Source organism: Mauremys reevesii, linkage group 9, assembly GCF_016161935.1.
Source record: "Mauremys reevesii isolate NIE-2019 linkage group 9, ASM1616193v1, whole genome shotgun sequence".
Taxonomy (NCBI): Eukaryota; Metazoa; Chordata; order Testudines; family Geoemydidae; genus Mauremys; species Mauremys reevesii.
Genome location: NC_052631.1, coordinates 16,729,892 through 16,747,801, shown reverse-complemented (window position 1 = coordinate 16,747,801; position 17,910 = coordinate 16,729,892). Strand labels below are relative to the sequence as shown.

The window sequence follows — 17,910 nt, the reverse complement described above, 5'->3', positions numbered from 1 at the left end:
ACCCCACCCTGAAGCCCTCACTCCCAACCCAGAGCCTGGATCCCTCCCTGCACCCCCCCCCCGTCCTCCCTCCTGTGCCCTCTCCCACATGCTGAACCCCTCAGCTGCAGCCCCATCCCAGCGCCTGCAGCACCAGCCAGAGCCCTCACCCCCTCCTGCACCCCAGCCTGGGGGCCCGCCTTGCATCCCCAAACCCCTCATCCCCAGCACCCTCCCTGTCAGAGCCTGCACCCTAATGCCCCTGCCCCAGCCCAGTGAAAATGAGTGAGTGTGTGATGGTGGTGGGGAAGGGAGGGGAATTGTGTGCCGGGGTGGCGGGGGCAGGGCCTCAGCAAAGGGGCGAGGCAGGGGAAGAGCCTCAGGGAAGAGGCAGAGCAACAGTGTGCAGTTTGTCTGCAGTTAGCGACCCTGGCAGTAGCACCTTCATGGTTTGCCACCCATTTGGCAGCACAAATGGCTTCCCCGCCCCCCCCCCCAAGCTAATACAATGTGGCATAATTCAGGACCCCTCTATGACAATATGGCTCTGTCAGTGCTCAAAGCTCTCAAACTGCATACACGACACCCAGGGCCGGTGCAAGAATGTTTCGCGCCCTAGGCAAAACTTCCACCTTGCGCTCCCCCCCCCACCGCACCCCCGCCCTGAGGCCCTCCCCGGCAGCTACCCCTTCTGCCCTGAGGCACCCCGCCCGTGGTAGCTACCCCCTCCGCCCTGAGGCCCCCCCCACCTGAGGCAGATCCCCACCCTCCGCCCAGAGGCACCCTGCCGCCCCAGCTCACCCCTGCCCTACGCACAAGCACCCTGAGCATGCCGTCGCTGCTTCACTTCTCCCGCCTCCCAGGCTGATTGGCACTGCACGCCTGGGAGGCGGGAGAAGTGACGCAGCCACAGTGTGCTCAGGGAGGAGGCGGGGCAGGGGTGAGCTGGGGCGGGGAGTTCCCCTGCGTGCCGCCCCCCCCCCACTTGCTGCAGGCAGCCCTCCCCGTGCTCCCCTACCCCAGCTCCCTTGGCCTAAATGCCAGCGGTGACCGGAGCAGCCGAAGATCCAGCCGCCGCGGTTGCTGCCGAAGAAAATGGCACACACACCCCCAAATCGCAGCGCCCTAGGTGACCGCCTAGGTCGCCTAAATGTTTGCACCGGCCCTGAAGACATCTATGTTTGGCGTCCTAAGCGTGGCATGATGGCAGAAAATGCATTGGGGCAGGGCTGATCCAATGGCCTAGGAAGGAAACCGAAGGTGTCCTATTAGCTTCTGTCATAAACAGATTGTGAAGGGTTAACATTTCACATGTAAAGTGAAACCTGTAAAGAGGACCAATCAGGAGGCAGAATGTTTTGACTCTGGGTGGAGGGAAACCTTTTGTCGTGGTTTTTTTTTTTTTTTATTTTTTTAGAATCTAAAATCTAAAGGTTTATTTACAAAGGGAAAAAGGTAGCGATGAGAGGTAGAATTGGTTAAATGGAATCAATTACATACAGTAATGGCAAAGTTCTTAGTTCAGGCTTGCAGCAGTGCTGGAGTAAACTGCAGGTTCAAATCAAGTCTCTGGAACATCCCCCGCTGGGATGGGCACAGTCCTTCCCCAAAATCTTTGGGGATCCCAAGAGCCCCAAATCCATGGAGTCCTTACTCCTAGGAGAAATAAACCATTTCCCCTCCCACCTTTCTTTCCCTCTCTCCCTTCCCCCTCTCAGCCTTAACCAGCGAGAGAGAAAAAAAAACACATGACAAAAGGTTTCCCTCCACCCAGAGTCAAAACATTCTGCCTCCTGATTGGTCCTCTTTACAGGTTTCACTTTACAGGTGAAATGTTAACCCTTCACAATCTGGTTATGACAGCTTCATTGGACTTTGGCTTGACCCACATGTGAGCAGTCTGTGGCCCATGAAAAAGTATCAATGCCTACCAGAGCTGAGGTGTAGAATCACACACGCTAGGCAACTTAAGTAGTGGAACACTAAATGCAGCCATGCAAGCTTTAGGGCCTAATTTTTTTTTCAGGTATTGTGCCGCATCAGCGCCCATTATCTTGAGTTGGACTGGTGAGTGCTCAACCCCGCTGCAAAACAGCAGCGTGGACACTTGGGTCTGTGCTGGAGCCCAGGCTCTGAAATCCAGCAAATCAGGAGGTTCTCAGAATCAGCCCGAGCCCAACATCTGACTCTGAGACTGACTGATTGTGGTGTTGTTTTTTGCTGGGTGGACATATCCTTAGACATCAGTGGGCCAGGCTTTCACCCAAACTCCCTACGTCTATACGTACCCTCCAACTGAACCTCTATTCATGGTACAGTTCTGATTCTCCAGGTCTGCTACCTGGTGTATTACTAAATGTACTGAACATGTGATGCCCTCTGTTTGCTCTTTCGTCCATCTGGTTCCTGCTACAGGGATGCCTTCATCTTATTTCCCCTGCTAGCACTGCTTTGCCTTGTCCACCATATGGTATTCGCTCCCTGATCCCTTCAGTGGTGCACTAGACTGGTTCTCTTAAACTTGTCTACTACTCTACAAGCTTGTTCAGCAGATGCAGTGCCTTGAGCCTGATCCAAATGTGAATGCATTAAGTAAACCATTTAAATCTGCATTCTGGCCACTAACAACCCGCTAATTATTTGTAAAGCACATTCAGATAACTGGGAAGATACTACAGCAATTCCAGATTCTGTTGTTATTATTACTACCCATGACCAGTTGAGATACAGAACAGTCCTAACCCTTAGGAGTGAGAAATGAAATGAAATGGCATGACTCAACAAAAACAAAAGGAGAGTGAAAAAGATGCCTTCGGTTTTATAGTCCTTTATTTTTTTAGTTGATCCTCCCATAATAATGTTCTGAAATGCATAACAGTTACATTGTACAAAGCATTTAAAGAAAGTACCTCAACTTGCCGATTATTTTAAAATGAGATTATAAACAAAAGGAAATAAATCTGGTCCCTCACTAAAGGGCAAAAAACCAAAACAAAAATAACTGAATACAGTCCGTTATTTATTTATTTTTTTAACGTAAGTTTGGAACACTTCATCTTACAAATAGGATTAACATGAACATAACATCACACAAGCTCGCAGACAACCAGCATAAAATATTGGGTACAGTTTTAATCAGAAGAATCATGCTTTCATGAAGAAATTATAACTGTTTATACAATTGAATCAATTTACTGTATTTAAAAAAAAACTAATTCGCATCTATTAGTTATTTAGTTTCATTAAAAGGAAAAAAAAACAAAATAAAATAGGAATGTCAGAAAATTTCGAACACTGTTTTGCACTCCAATATACACAGATCAGTTCACCTCACTTGTTTTGAAGTACATGGGTGCCTACATCATAAAGTAGTGGGGGACTGGAGCAGTGCTGTTTAACATAGGAACAGTGCTATTTTAATCAACAAACAATTGTTTGCCAACAAATAAATACATGGTACACACAACACAAAAAAAGAAATTAGAGGAACAAAACAACACAGCGACATGATTGTCTAAATTTAAAATGTCATTACAATGATTTGGCAAACATTGAACTAGTGGTACTGTTGATGAAATGGTCCTTTGACAGAAGTAGCTGAACGACAAACGTCTTTGAGTGGTGAACATTCATAGTTTACAATATACACAAACCTCTTATGTACTGTTTCTCAAAGTTTTTTTTTTCTTTTTTTTTACACAATGCAGGTAAGAAGAAAAAATTACGGAGAGGATGAAATATTCCCTGTTATTGGTTTCTAATATTAATGAGGGATAGTGTGCATACGATAGAACTACTTTCTTTCTTTGAAGGGTTAAAATGCATAAAGCTTCAATGAAGAGGATTTGTACATAAAAGCAACTGTTCCCAATCCTGTGTCAAACTATCTTATACAAAAAGAAAAATGATTCCGTTTCCATTTTAAAGGAGTGCCCATGTGTATCAATGCAGTCTTAACCCTTCTGCCCCCACCCCCTCATGCCGGGTGAATTGGAAGACATTTTTCCCGGCCGCGGTTTACATAATCCATTGAAACTTTTTTTTAAGTCGCATTGATCCTCCAGAAGTCAGCAGCTGCCTTTGCTGTGCAAAACAAAATATTGAGAATAAATAGTTTCTTTCTTTTTAAAATTATTCAGTTTAAGGTCATCAGACTTTAGATGAGTGACCCTGCAGATTTATAAGGCATTCTGCTCAGCAGTCTTTTAAATAGTCATATACGAAAGAGCCATGCTACTGGTTTGGACTTGGTCCCATCCTTGGTAAGGTTTCACAATGTCATACATGACTAATGGACTGGATGGCACTGGATTCTGCGGCAGCTCTTGCCATACTGTGCCACATGTTGGGAGAATTATGGGATGCAGAATGGAGGGAGTCCTTGTCAGAGAGAGAGAGCATCATAGCATATGCCTGAATGAGGAAACAAGAGAAAGAGAAAGTGGTAAACACGGCAGAATGCACTGCCTTGACATTAAATCATGTCACCTATATGGAAGTAGCCATGCTTCCAGCCACAATTTCATCCCTAGAGAGTATTTTGTATTCAGTGGGGGGTCTACATTTGGATTTATCTATACAATATGTGTTAGGTAAAGCTCTGCCAACCTTTCCTTTGACATTTTTTGACCCACTAAGAGTAATAATTCTTTACCCTCATCATCCAAGGCTGACAAAGAACTTTAAAAACATTCAGTATTAATTTCCTGGGTGGCTTCAAGACAAGAACACAAGGAAAGCCCCTTTTTTAATTGCTTCCAAATAATATTCAAAACTGGGATTGAAATATCAGCCTAGTTAAATGCTGCTGAACAGAGAAATGCCATGGACATCGTGAGCAACACCACTAGGAGGCGACAATACCTCTGCCAACAGACCCATCCCTAGGGAAAGTTCACTAATTCTCTTCAGTGGTGCAGTCACACTAATGTGTGAAAATATATCTGACCAAGTCCTCTCAGTTGTATTGGAGCACACCCACTGACTACAAGTGATGACTCCAGCATGCTGGCACTGGTGTATCTGAGAGCAGAATCCCACTAATCACAGTGATGTAAACCCTGCATAAGGTATACAGGAATACATTACACAGCAACATACTGTTTTTTTTAAATACTCCATATACCTACATATCATGGGCCAGATACTTAGGTTGATTACACCACCCAAGAATATGCCCCCCTCTTTAAAAAAATCTGATATCCCATTTGCTCTGATAGTAACCACAGAGTGGGGAGAGCACTTTTCAGGGCTTGCTGTGGATCAGGAGCACACACTTTTCTGCTGTGATTAAGATGACTCTAGTTTACCACCCACCAGCAGGTCCACCTTTTGGATACTCAGTGACAATGAGTTACGGAGCTTAAACTGAATTAAGAATTTACCTGGGTCTTGGATTTCCTGTACAATGGTTGCTTTAGGTCCTCTGGCAGGTGTGAAGTACTGAAAGCTGCCAGTTCAGCTTCAGTGTATTGATTTTCTTCCATTTTCCTCATTTTGAGGCTATCTGTGAAGTGCCTTATGTGATCCAAAGCAGAGAGCCCAGTCTTGGTATACTCATCCTCTTTATACCTACAAAAACGTGATGGAGGTTATGTAAATGTTGATTTAAATGTAAATCAAATCTTTTGCATGCCTCCAAAAAAGTCCTTCTTATATAAGGCTACTGCACACCAGTTCTCATCTATTTAAGTCTGCTCTAAACTGCCTCACTTTTAACTTTGCCAAAAATCATAAGCAGCAGGGCCGGCTCTACCTTATTTGCCGTCCCAAGGGGCGAAGGAAACAAAAAAAGCTGCCGCCGTCATGCCGCCGCCGCGGGAACCGGAGGAGGCGCTGCCACCGGTGTGCTGCTGAAAGCTGCCGGTGTGCCACCCTAAGACCACCCAGGAAGCCTCCCTTTCCTGTTTGCCGCCCCAGGCACACGCTTGCTAGGCTGGTGCCTAGACCCGGCCCTGATAAGCAGCTACAGTATGGTCCAGCAGGTAAGGATAACGGCGTGTGACTCAGGACACAAGACCATTGTATGAGTCACAGGCAGCTAGTAGGTGCCAGATGGCATATGCCACATGTTTATATATGCATCCACTCTGGCCTGACAATAGCCCGTAGCCCCCTGTGCCAATTATTTCTACTCTTAAAAGGAACAGATTGCCCAAAGGGGCTGAGGATTGGGCTGGGGTCAGCCAAAAACAGGTGCACACTGACTTGCTATTGAGTTAGCTCATTAGGGCTGTTTCCTGGTGTGCTTGCCAGAATTTGGTCCTTGGGACGTTTGCACTGTTTTTGTTTTTGTTTTTGTTTTTGTTTTTGTTTCTTTTTTAACCTTTTTTGACTGTACCATTTAAAATACTAGGAAGGAACTAACCTGCCAGGGGAAGTCTTGCAGTTCATTTCCAAAGTACTTGTTTCTTCGTAGTCATCCTCAGGGCTCCCTTCATGTACGTTACTTGTAACCGATTCCTTGACTGGCTTCCCTGCAATTTCACTTTCGTCGTCTTCCTCATCCATCACTACTTCATCTTCTGCCTCGTCATCATCCAGCAAATCCGAGTTCTGACTTGCCACCAACGCTTTCTCATCCTTAAAGTGGCTGCCATTCATTCTAAAAGAAAATAAAAATCTATCAATCAATGTATAATCAGGTTTGTGAGCTGAAAAAGACCTTTCCTGCTGCCAGTGCAGAATGGTCCCTTCCAGCATACTTTGTAGTGTTTTGTACTCTTTAGCTTTGAATATCACGGAATCATTGTTGTGAATTCTGTCTAAAAATCAATGAAATATTATGGCCCAAACTGCATGGAATCCCACACTTAGTTTTGGGAGCCCATTGCACTCCATTTTATACATAACCATCAGGAGGTGTTTTCTGATAGTCCTTTTAATGTGTCCCATCCTTCGTTTAATCGCAGTACTCCTACTTATACCACCTAGCCTTGGCACCATACCTAATGGATTTTAATGGGAGTGATATGAGCTGAGACTCTGAAAATCAGCCCTGACTTTTTTAGAAATGGCCTCCAATATTATGCTCACAATTTTGCAACATCGAATGCAGGTGTAATATTTTCTACAAAAAATTGTGCTCAAAACTCCACTCATTAAGAAGCCCACCTATGTGATTGCACCCACAGATTATGCATGGCATCTGACCGGTGCAACTGCAGGTACAAATCATTGTGTCTGCAATTTTGCACTCACATTGAAGTAGGTGAAAAAGTACAGGTGCAAAATGTAGCGTGTGTGATTAAGGGGTCTATCCTGTAGGATGCTGAGTAACTCTGGAGGTGCTCAACTTTTATTGACTTAAATGGGAGTTAAAGGTGCTCAGTTCTGCCACAAAAATGTATACACTGATACATGCTGAGCCATATATGCAGCTGGTGTAAAACTGGCATAGCTCCATTGACATCAGTGGAGCTGTGTCAACCTATACTAAACTGTGTATCTGGCCCAGTGTTTTCATATAAGAAATAACACTGCACTGTGGGCTCATTTATTGTTTTAATTGCAGGAGTGGCCCTTTGCCTTCCAGGAGTACAGCTATAAAAATGGGAACTTTGTCGTCTCCACAGAGTTAGGTTGAATTTATATGTGACTTAAACCATGCTGCATGATATAGAATATACTGAGAATTTTAATACAGGAAGATGTGTCATGAAAACACATTAGATATTGATTTGTTTGGTTTATTGTTATAACATCTTTACTTTCTTAACCAAAAGCTTTAGCTCACCAAAAGCTGCCAGGCCTGTTGGCTGCATTCCTCTAGGGTCATTGTGCTCCTGGGATTTAATCTATTTGCGGTCGCTTAGTTTTTCGAGGAAATCATCATATGGCTAACTCTTTTGAAACTACACTGGGAATGATTCAGTAACTGTCCAAGTCATGAATCATTGTCCCCACATAGTGGCCTTTATGGCATATTAAAAAGTTGTTCCAATTGTGCCCGCCAATGGGTCAAAATCCCCCACATCTCATCATCTACACTACAGTAACCATTATCAACCAATATCACTCATATCTGACAACCTATTAAAAAAATCAGGAAGTGATCTATTTGCAACACAATGACAGAATCCCTGAGTTTGCACTGAGTCAAGATAGTTGAACTGCAAAGGAAATAGGGGATAATTATTCAAATAGCGTCAAGAACAGATATCTTTAACATCTTTTATCTAAGTATGATGATGATTACATGTTTTGAACAGACATAAGAAATTATTAATCCTGGATCCAACTGCCAACTTGCTAGTTATGCTAATTCAGGACTGCTAGAAATGAAAGGGAAATGGACTAAAACCAAAGTAACGAAAGCCATATGATTAAGAAAACAGATTCACTAATTATACTTTCAAGTGCAGTAATTTGCCAAGGATAAAACATCCATCAAAAATAGTCTGAAGTGCTCAATTTAGAAAGGAAACACTGTATGACCCATCAACCTTTTCTCTTTACTGCCTTCCTGTTGAGACATGTTGAGACCAGATGTGCAAAATACAAAAAAACAAACAAACAAACAAAAACCCAACAACCCTCATTGCCAGTCAAGATGGAATGAAATTTGGATATGCATGTAATAATTTAATCAGTTGCCTTCATGAATATTTGTCTTACATCTACTATTGTTGATTCCAGCATAAAGACAAGTTAGAAATTGAAAAGAGGGATGAACATATTCACTATCAGCAAACAATTTTTGATATTGAGAATCTGATGCAAATTAACTGAAAGAGACAGACAAAGTTGGAGCCTTTATACTACTTCATAGGGTGTATGGTTCATATACGCTTGGTATGGTAGCCTTTAAAATTAGAAGCACACAAGATCTCTCATGGCCTTTATGCTTAGCCATATTTTTATAGTAGTTGAAAATATTTAGAAGTTATTATCTGTTCCTTATTTATAGTTCTTTATAGTTAAGGAAAAATTAGATTTACATATGTACTTAAATAATACACTGACCGAAAGAAAGTCTCGTATGGCTAGAGTAGTGTGGACTACTTATTACTAGTAGTTGTACTACTGACTTCATGGTAGGAAGAACTTTACCTGGCAGTAAGTTTATGCAGGACTGACCCCGTAGTAAGGGCCTCGCATTTGTACTGAGCAATTAAATTTAACTTCTTCCACTTTGTTAATTGCTCAGTTACCTTTAGATCACAATGTTCTTTCTAACCCTCTCCACACAATGCTGTAGGGTCTGTGATTTTCAGTGAATTCAAAATGGAGGCCGTTTATAGTATGCTTAAGTGGACATGAGAATTGGTGTATGGAAGCTTTAAATTGGGAAGCCCTGATAAAAATAGACAGCCACCCATTAAAAAGTTGTGTCCTGATGCCTGGTATTTGCTGTACTCAGGGATTTTGCTGCCTATCACCAGATTGTATGCTCCGGTCGGTACGTATACAACTAAAGTTGTGACCTGCTCATTTGAACATACTCCTTTGTTTCCAGGCTTTTGTTTATCCATCAAGGTTGGTATCAGCACACTTATTTTGTATATGACAATTGTGACCGCAAGGATGCTAAAATCACTTCTGGTTCAACTCAGCCAACTTCCTTTTTACAGTATCCATAATACTCAAAATAGCAGTCATGGGGAAATGAACTGGGACAGGAACATAGTCATCTTCCGGAGCTGTCTTACTACAGTAACATCTTACCTTTCTTCTGAATTTCTTGGGGATTGGTTATTGTGGTTGCTGTTGCCGATGAAATTCCGAATTTCTGTGAAATAAGAATCCTCTTTGTCATCCAGAATTGCCCCCGTGCTTTCAAGTTCTGAGTGAGGTGAAGATGTTGCAGTACCTTCAAGAAGGTAAAATTGGGGAGAGGGGTGGTCATTTGAATTTTTCATTCGTTTAATCCTTTACAAACTAATTTAAAAATAAAATTTTCATGGGCATCATTTTAGGAAAGCTGCGAATCTGAAACCCCTAAGACAGTTTTTATAATAGTAATCAAAATAGTCTGCGTGTGTGCATGTATTTCACATTTTGGCTGACATTTGGCTACTTTAATGCCCCATGAAATCCTCAGATGTGGCTCTCTTGATTTTGTGGGGGACCTGGTCCAATTTGTGGCAGTGGGGACAGAAGCAGAGAGGCTCCACTTCTTCTCAGCTGCAGGTAGTCTGAAAATTTTAGGGGATGCCAAGAATAACTTTGAAGGCACTCCTCAGAACTCTAAGGCAAGGCCTTCTGCTGACAACAGTGTGATCATGGAGGTTGCATGAAAAATCATTTTGCAGGCCCAGAAATCATATGGCTGGCTTGAAAACCCCCCATAAAAGTGCATTGCATTATAAAAAAGAGAAAAAAATCTATGCACCTTGAAAATCACTGGGATTGGTGCTCCTAAATCATTTAGGTACTTTTGAAAATCACACTCCCAGTACCCACAAGCTGAGAACAATGGTGCATATTTCACAAAGACAGTGTTGAAAATGAGCAGGAAGTACTTGTATATTAACACTGGATAGATCTCTGGTGTAGTGAAAGGGGAAAATGATTACATACCAGACATGTTCCCATTCTCATGCTTTTTTAAATGTCTGTCTAGATTGGTTTGTTGACCAAAACACCTGTCACATAAGTGACATTTGAATGGCTTCTCCTTATTGTGGATGTTACGGACGTGCCTCTGCAGGTTAGAAGATATGCTAAAAGATCTGTCACAGTATTTGCATCTAAAAATAAACAAAAGGAAAATAATTTATTAGTAACTGGAATAATAATCAGAATAAAGGGTAAAAAGCATTTCACAAAATGATTGTTCAAAACACACGTCAGACCCTAAATTCTCTCCTCTAAACTTTTTTCTTCTTTTCTGGATTTGCTGATAACAATTGACTTGATCCCACTCCAATTGCAGTCAAAGGCAAAGCTCTCATTGACCTAAATGGTACCTGAGGGGCCCAATTCTCTGCTTCTTCACAGAGCTTTCAGACAGGTGGAACTCTATTGGTGAGGCCTCATCTGGAGTACTGTGTCCAGTTTTGGGCCCTGCACTACAAGAAGGATGTGGAAAAATTGGAAAGAGTCCAGCAAAGGGCAACAAAAATGATTAGGGGACTGGAGCACATGACTTATGAGGAGAGGTTGAGGGAACTGGGATTGTTTAGTCTGCAGAAGAGAAGAATGAGGGGGGATTTGATAGCTGCTTTCAATTACCTGAAAGGGGGTTCCAAAGAGGATGGATCTAGACTGTTCTCACTGGTAGCAGGTGACAGAACAAGGAGTAATAGCCTCAAGTTGCAGTGTGGGAAGTTTAGGTTGGATATTAGGAAAAACTTTTTCACTAGGAGGGTGGTGAAGCACTGTAATAGGTTACCTAGAGAGGTGGTGGAATCTCCTTCTGTTGAGGTTTTTAAGGTCAGGCTTGAGAAAGCCCTGGCTGGGATGATTTAGTTGGGGATTGGTCCTGCTTTCAGCAGGTGGTTGGACTAGATGACCTCCTGAGGTACCTTCCAACCCTGATATTCTATGATTCTATGACAGTGGTTCCCAAGCTTGTTCCGCCACTTGGCAGGGAAAGCCCCGGCGGGCCGAGCCAGTTTGTTTACTTGCTGCGTCTGCAGGTTCAGCCGATCGCGGCTCCCAGTGGCCGCGGTTTGCTGCTCCAGGCCAATGGGAGCTGCTGGAAGCAGCGCGGGCCGAGGGACATACTGGCTGCCGCTCCCAGCAGCTCCCATTGGCCTGGAGCAGCGAACTGCGGCCACTGGGAGCCATGATCGGCCGAACCTGCAGATGCGGCAGGTAAACAAACCGGCTTGCCAGGGGCTTTCCCTGTGAAAGCAGTGGAACAAGTTTGGGAACCACTGTTATATGAATTCCACTGGCTTGTGACCTACAGGTGCAATTCAGTGAAGTGCTGAGTAGCCTTAACATACACTGTAGCTAAAAGGAATTGCGGTTGAGCTTGCTCAGCACCTCACAGGATCCGGGCAAGAGGCACTCAACATCTTTTATGAACAGGCCCAGTATTAGGATATGATTCTGCACTCTGTTTTTGGACATATGAAATGAAGGATGCTTTTGCCTAAATAACAACTGCAGGATTTGAGCTCTTGGGATGTAGGTTTTGTTCACACAGTCAGCTTTTCAGCTCCAATCCACGAGTCTTTTAAAAGTTCAAATACTGCATTTAGGAAGAAGATTTAATTGCATCAAATTAGGTAGGATGATTGATTCCCATGTATTTAAAAGTATTGCCTGCTAAGCTGAGGAGTTTGAAAAACAGTAGAGCATAACTCTGCTGTTTCATGTGCTGCCAATACAATACAATTAAACACTTTTGGGAAAAAACATGAAACAAATTCCTTCTAATACTCAAATAAGGTAAAGCAGTCCATTTTATCTATGCAAAATTATACTGTGTGATTAAATCTTTTTTTGAGGAAATAGTTTGCTCAATTGCTAATCCCAAAGAAAATTCAGTTATCTTCCAAAAACCAGCAATAAACAATCCAGATCTTTAATACCGTGCCAATGTGGGTAGTTTAGTCTATCACTCTGGTACCAGAGGCATCAATTTTCATACTCTGTAGTGATTTGGAGTCCCTAAAGCCTTTACTGTATTGCTCTTTAAGCCATTACTAAGACATACTCTAACTATTCCAAATTCTCTTTCTGGCAACTAGCCAATAGTCTTCATCACCCTAGTTTTTCAATCTTTTACTTTTCCTGTGCTTCAAAACATGTCCATTACACTCTGAACTGCAGAAATGCAGAAATTGTCCATTATGCTTCTAATTGTTTCTGGCTTTTATGTAGTGGACGAGTGTAACACGCTTCAAGATGCAGCTTCAGTCATGAATAAAATTAGATGCAAATCCCATTTCCTAAAAAGACCCCAGGAAAAAAAAGGCATCACAAACAATGAGCTTTTTCTGCTCTTTACAGGTCCTAAAGTGCACAAATTTGTGTGTTTGTTTTATTGGAACATGACTTGGCTTCCTTCCAACTGTTTTTCAATGAATATTTCATTTTCAATAAGCTAACGCTTCAATTCTCATTTCTACATGTGCATAACTATCATGGATATTAATAGCAGCTACACAAGCTTGTCAGCAAGGGAGTAAAGCCAACTATGTTTCTGGTAATTATACATAGTTCAGAAAGAATTCAAATTAGACAGGAAGTAAATTTATACACCATCTTTGAACCTGTTTTTTGTTTTAAATCACATAATCTAAGGAGCACCTGAATTAAGTATAAACACTACAAATAATACTGCTGTGGTTTTAGGCTCAGATTTACAGAAGTGCCCAAGTGATTTAGGAGCATGACTTCCATTGAAAATCAATAGGACTTGTGCGCCTCCCTCACTTAAGCATTTTTGAACCACCTATCCTCAAATGTCAGTCATGTGCAGTGGGTGAGATTTGACATCAGTGGGATCAGAGTTAGACCAACCCACCTGTTATGTATCTAAATAGCTACATCTACTAAGGGCCTGAACCTGAGATGCGGGGCACCTGTAACACCCACTGAAATCAAGGGGAAAGTCAGCACCAATCCAGATCAGGTCCATCCAGAATAAGATCTTTGGAATGTATTTATTATGGATGAATTCTGAAATAATCATATCATCTTACATTTAATACAGCACTTTCTATTCCGCAAGATCCCAAAGCAATTACAAAATTTTCAAGAACTTCATGTCTTCAAGTCCCTACCCCACACCCTGCTTGTAACATCGACCAAAAAGGAGCTGAGCTTTGAGACTCTCGTCAAAAAGTGGCGTTATAATGGAGGTAAACATCCTTCCTCACCCCTACCCTTGTGAATGAACATGCCCAAATAGAGTTGGGAGCCAAGGAAGCTTTAAATTAGACCACTGCCTCACAGAGCCTTAAAGTTAATGGAGTGTCTTTGCATACATAGGAAGGAGAGGGAACATCAAATTTCCTAAATCCGCACACACCAACCAGCAAATAATACTATGAACAAAATTAAAAACATTTGCTAATAATGATACTCAGAATCCTAAAGTGTTTTACAGACACTAATTTATCCTTGCCACACCTCTGTGAAGGAGGCAAGTACTATTGTCCCTATTTCTCAGATTGGGAAACTGAGGCATGGAGATGGTTAGTGCTGAGATTTTTCAAGTCGGCTTGACACACAGTTCCCATTGAAATTAATAGACGTCTAAATCTTCAAGGCAGCTTTGAGAAATCTCTCCCTAAGGGTATATCTATACTGTGATAAAAAGCCCGCAGTACTGAGTCTCAGAGACTGGGTCAGCTGACGTGTGGTTACAGGGTGATAAAATTGCAGTGGAAACTGTACTACTGACTCACGGGCTCAGAGGACTCATAGCCTGATGCCTACGCTGCAATTCTATAGCCCAGCAGCCCAAACCCCACAAGCCCAAGTCATCTGATCTAGACTCTGCGACTCACTGCCATGGTTTGTTTCATCTCAGTGTAGACGTGTCCTAAGTGTCTTTCCCAAAGGAACTGAAGGCCTGATCCAAAACCTACTGAAGTCAACGGAAAGACTCCCATTGATTTCAATAAGCCTGTAATAAGTCAGTGCCAGAATTGGGGACAAAACCCAATATTGAACTTCCATTCCCCTGCTGTAAACACTAGGCCATGCTTATGACCACAAACACGTTTTATTATACCTGTAAGGCTGCTCTCCAGTGTGCGTCCTCAGGTGACGTGTTAAGTTAGCCGATCTTGGGAAAATCTTGCCACAGTATCTGTGATTAGAAAACAGTTTATATGACAAAGTCATTGCAGCTGACTTTATTTTACTGTGAACTGCATAATGCACCATATGCACAGCCATAATTTAATCAGTCCTGTACGGTACTGGGATTTCTTAGGCATTTAAAAAACTCAATGAAGGCATCAGACAAATATAAATAACCCACGAATGAAGCCTGAATGACTGGCACTTGCTGGATTTCCTTGCACATAAGCAAGCAATTTATACAAATAGACATTAGTTTTAATTACCTTCCAAAATTCTAACCTTATTAATTCCATATCTGTCACATTCATGTTTTGTAAGCATGAAAATCTGTTATTCAAGGCTTGGGATTCTGGTTTGAGGTAAGGAGATTTCAATTCTTTCCACTTATTCTATGTGTCAGCAAATGTGACATCATTCTGTGCATTGAATAGGATCAGAGCAGACAAGATTCAAAGACCTAATCCATCAAGGTATGTTTCTATAACAACTTGTCTTGAAAGGTGACATGTTTTCAAAAAGATCAGATAAACTGATATGCCAGTGTCAAATACCCTAGCATTCTAGAGATGATAGAGAGACTTAAATAAGCCAATTTTAAAAATCATTCCACCATTTCCCTATTTCACAGGGAACTATAATAATAATAAAACCTCCTCAAGGCTCCCAGGTAGCATTCCGAGAAACAGCATGATTAGAAGAGTTACATTAAGGACCTTCAGCTCAGTCTTGCATGGTAATAAGCACTCGCAACTCCCTCTGAAGGTAATGTGAGTTACGAATGCCATGCATAAAGGACACTTTCCAAAGCTTTCAGGATTTGGCCCTATATTTTTAACATACAGTTTATTATTTCATACCAAGCTATACAAGCATGACTCTGATCCTTCTCACATTGACAAAATGCTGATTGACTTCATTCATGCATGCAATGACTATGAACTTCTAGTTTTTGTTAAAGTTGTAAACGTATGTCCTTATAATTCATATATTTTGTGAAAGATCCCTTCTGACATTAGAGGCAGATGGTCTGAGGAAAGCAGCCCTGTAGCTTGTGATCAGAAAAATTAATAGTGAAAGCGCATTTATTAATATAAAGGTGATGAGGAAATTTGGGAACAAGCTTGTTTATGCAGTATTTTCAGCCTCATTTATCAAACTCGAGTGATGTAGGACAAATTCCTCATATAATAACAAAAACAAAACACTGGTTCTGCGTTTGACTGAATAAAGAGCACTTTGAAATACTATAGACTTTCCATGATCTCTATTAATCATCCAATCAGGAGTAATTTCTAAAGTAAACAGCAGCGTCTTTTGAAAGCAGAGAGGAGATGTTAGGAGCCCCTGTCATGATTAGCTCAGCAATTACCTGCAGGTATAGCGTTCCTTGCCCTTCCTCAGGAGGTTTTCTGGCAGGGCACTCGGTGGGGCTCGGAAGTTGAACATGGAAGGGACAGATTGTATAAGTTCACTAGCTTCTGGTTTCAGGGTACTAAAACTCTCTAGTTTTTCAGCCATGTTTTCTATAGCTGACATCTGCAAGAGGAAAGGAAAAAAAGAAAACACATCACAGTGAAGGTGCTCTATTTCTGTACAGATAATTCTAAACACAAAAAACTCCATTCAAAAAATGACTGCGTAGAAAACTATTTTGGTTTTTCACTCTGAGTAGGACAAAGTGATGGAAAACTATGTTATCAGAGTTTGAATAAGACAAGTAACTTTTACTGACAGTAGATCACCCCACAGCAGTGACGATGCTATACAGTCCCTGCCAGTTCCTGTTCATCTAGCAGATCATATTTCCTAATCTCTGTACATGCTAATGAATGACTAATTCTATATGAGATCTAGACTAATTGGTATGAAGGCTTATAAAATATTTACATTCAAATACTTTTTTTTGCACTACAGTTTGGATTCCTGTGCTTTTCAGCTACATTGTTTTAATGTTCTTTCTCCTATAGTAATTATTTGCAAACTCTGTATAAGGCAGATCCTACACTTGGGCTTGATCAAGTAAAAATAATGGGTGATCTGGAGTTGTCTTGTGACAAGGATTCTTGTTCTCACTGAAATCAACTGGAATTTTGCCATTAACTTGAATGGGAACAAGATCTGGCTTTACATGCACATACCGCAAAAAGGGTATGTCCTCTAAAAATGATCACTGGGAGAAGCTGGGTCTTATTGGAAAGTACCTGTAACTGGTAGCAGAAGGATTCCTTCTAAGTTAGCACCTGCAAATTTCAGATATAAATCTGACCCAGTGTATACCTTGTGACTCTGAAGATAGCAAGTTACATTTACATGGTGTAAATCCAGAATTAAGTGGAATTACACTCTCTAACCTAATTCAGGCAGAATTAGCTTCATAGGCCACAGGTGTTTACAAGCCTGATATATCAGTTCCCATTAAGCAGGAACTGATATATACTGTGATCTCTTAACAAATTTTACTTTTTTTTTTTTTTTTTTTTTTTTTTAACTGTTTAGGGATTTCTTTCTTAGTGTTCTAATCTCATATGATGGCTGGTTGGACAACCCTCACTCTATTTATTAAAAATGCTCTATAATAATACTCAAAAAGCACTATGGCCACCTTTCTCAAAAGTGATTTTGGATGCCTCAGATTTTGGGTGCCCAACCATAGACACCTTAAAGGAACCTGATTTTCAGAGTGTGGGTGCTCAGCACTTTCAGGCCCCTTGAAGATGTCTCAGGTTTGGCACCCCAAAAAATTACCCCAAATCATCTGTCATGTTTGAAAACCTTGGCAACACTGCAGAACACAGTAACATTTGAAAATAAGAGTTTCCTCATCTCATTCCCCCCTCAAAAATCACAGGGCTACAACTCAAGATTATAAAAGGCACACCCACAGTGCAGTCTTCTGAGAAAACTGACCGAATAGAAGCCTAAAGGAAAAAGCCTACACATTTTACAAAGGAGAAAGTTACTTTAAAGCTCTTAAAACTAATTCTCCTCTCTCTTCCCACAACATAAATAAAAAAACATTTCTAGGGAAGTCAATGGAATTACACGACCCCAGTGTAAGAACCCAAATCTGCCTCATTATCCAGCGTTTAATAGTAGCTTACTACATGAGTAATGCCAGTGAAACTAACTGATACTAAGGATGAGCAACAGTTGCAGAAGGATCTGATTTGCCTCTCACGGAGATCGGGGTAACTCCACTGCCTTAAGAGGAGATACTTC

General features: G+C 41.7%; 1 protein-coding gene across 13 annotated transcripts in view; it reads right to left on the bottom strand.

Annotated features, from left to right (window-relative positions):
• Positions 1-2,808: 2,808 nt before the first annotated feature.
• Positions 2,809-17,910, bottom strand: part of MECOM (MDS1 and EVI1 complex locus) — a 468,461-nt gene continuing 453,359 nt past the window's right edge. For all 13 annotated transcript variants that reach the window (XM_039489256.1, XM_039489254.1, XM_039489255.1 and 10 more), the window contains 7 exons: positions 16,061-16,227; positions 14,618-14,695; positions 10,501-10,670; positions 9,646-9,790; positions 6,347-6,583; positions 5,364-5,550; positions 2,809-4,392 (listed from right to left, as the gene is read on the bottom strand). In XM_039489256.1, coding sequence (XP_039345190.1) covers positions 4,258-4,392; positions 5,364-5,550; positions 6,347-6,583; positions 9,646-9,790; positions 10,501-10,670; positions 14,618-14,695; positions 16,061-16,227 — 1,119 coding nt within the window. In that variant the 3' untranslated portion in view covers positions 2,809-4,257. The remainder of the gene's footprint in view (positions 4,393-5,363; positions 5,551-6,346; positions 6,584-9,645; positions 9,791-10,500; positions 10,671-14,617; positions 14,696-16,060; positions 16,228-17,910) is intronic.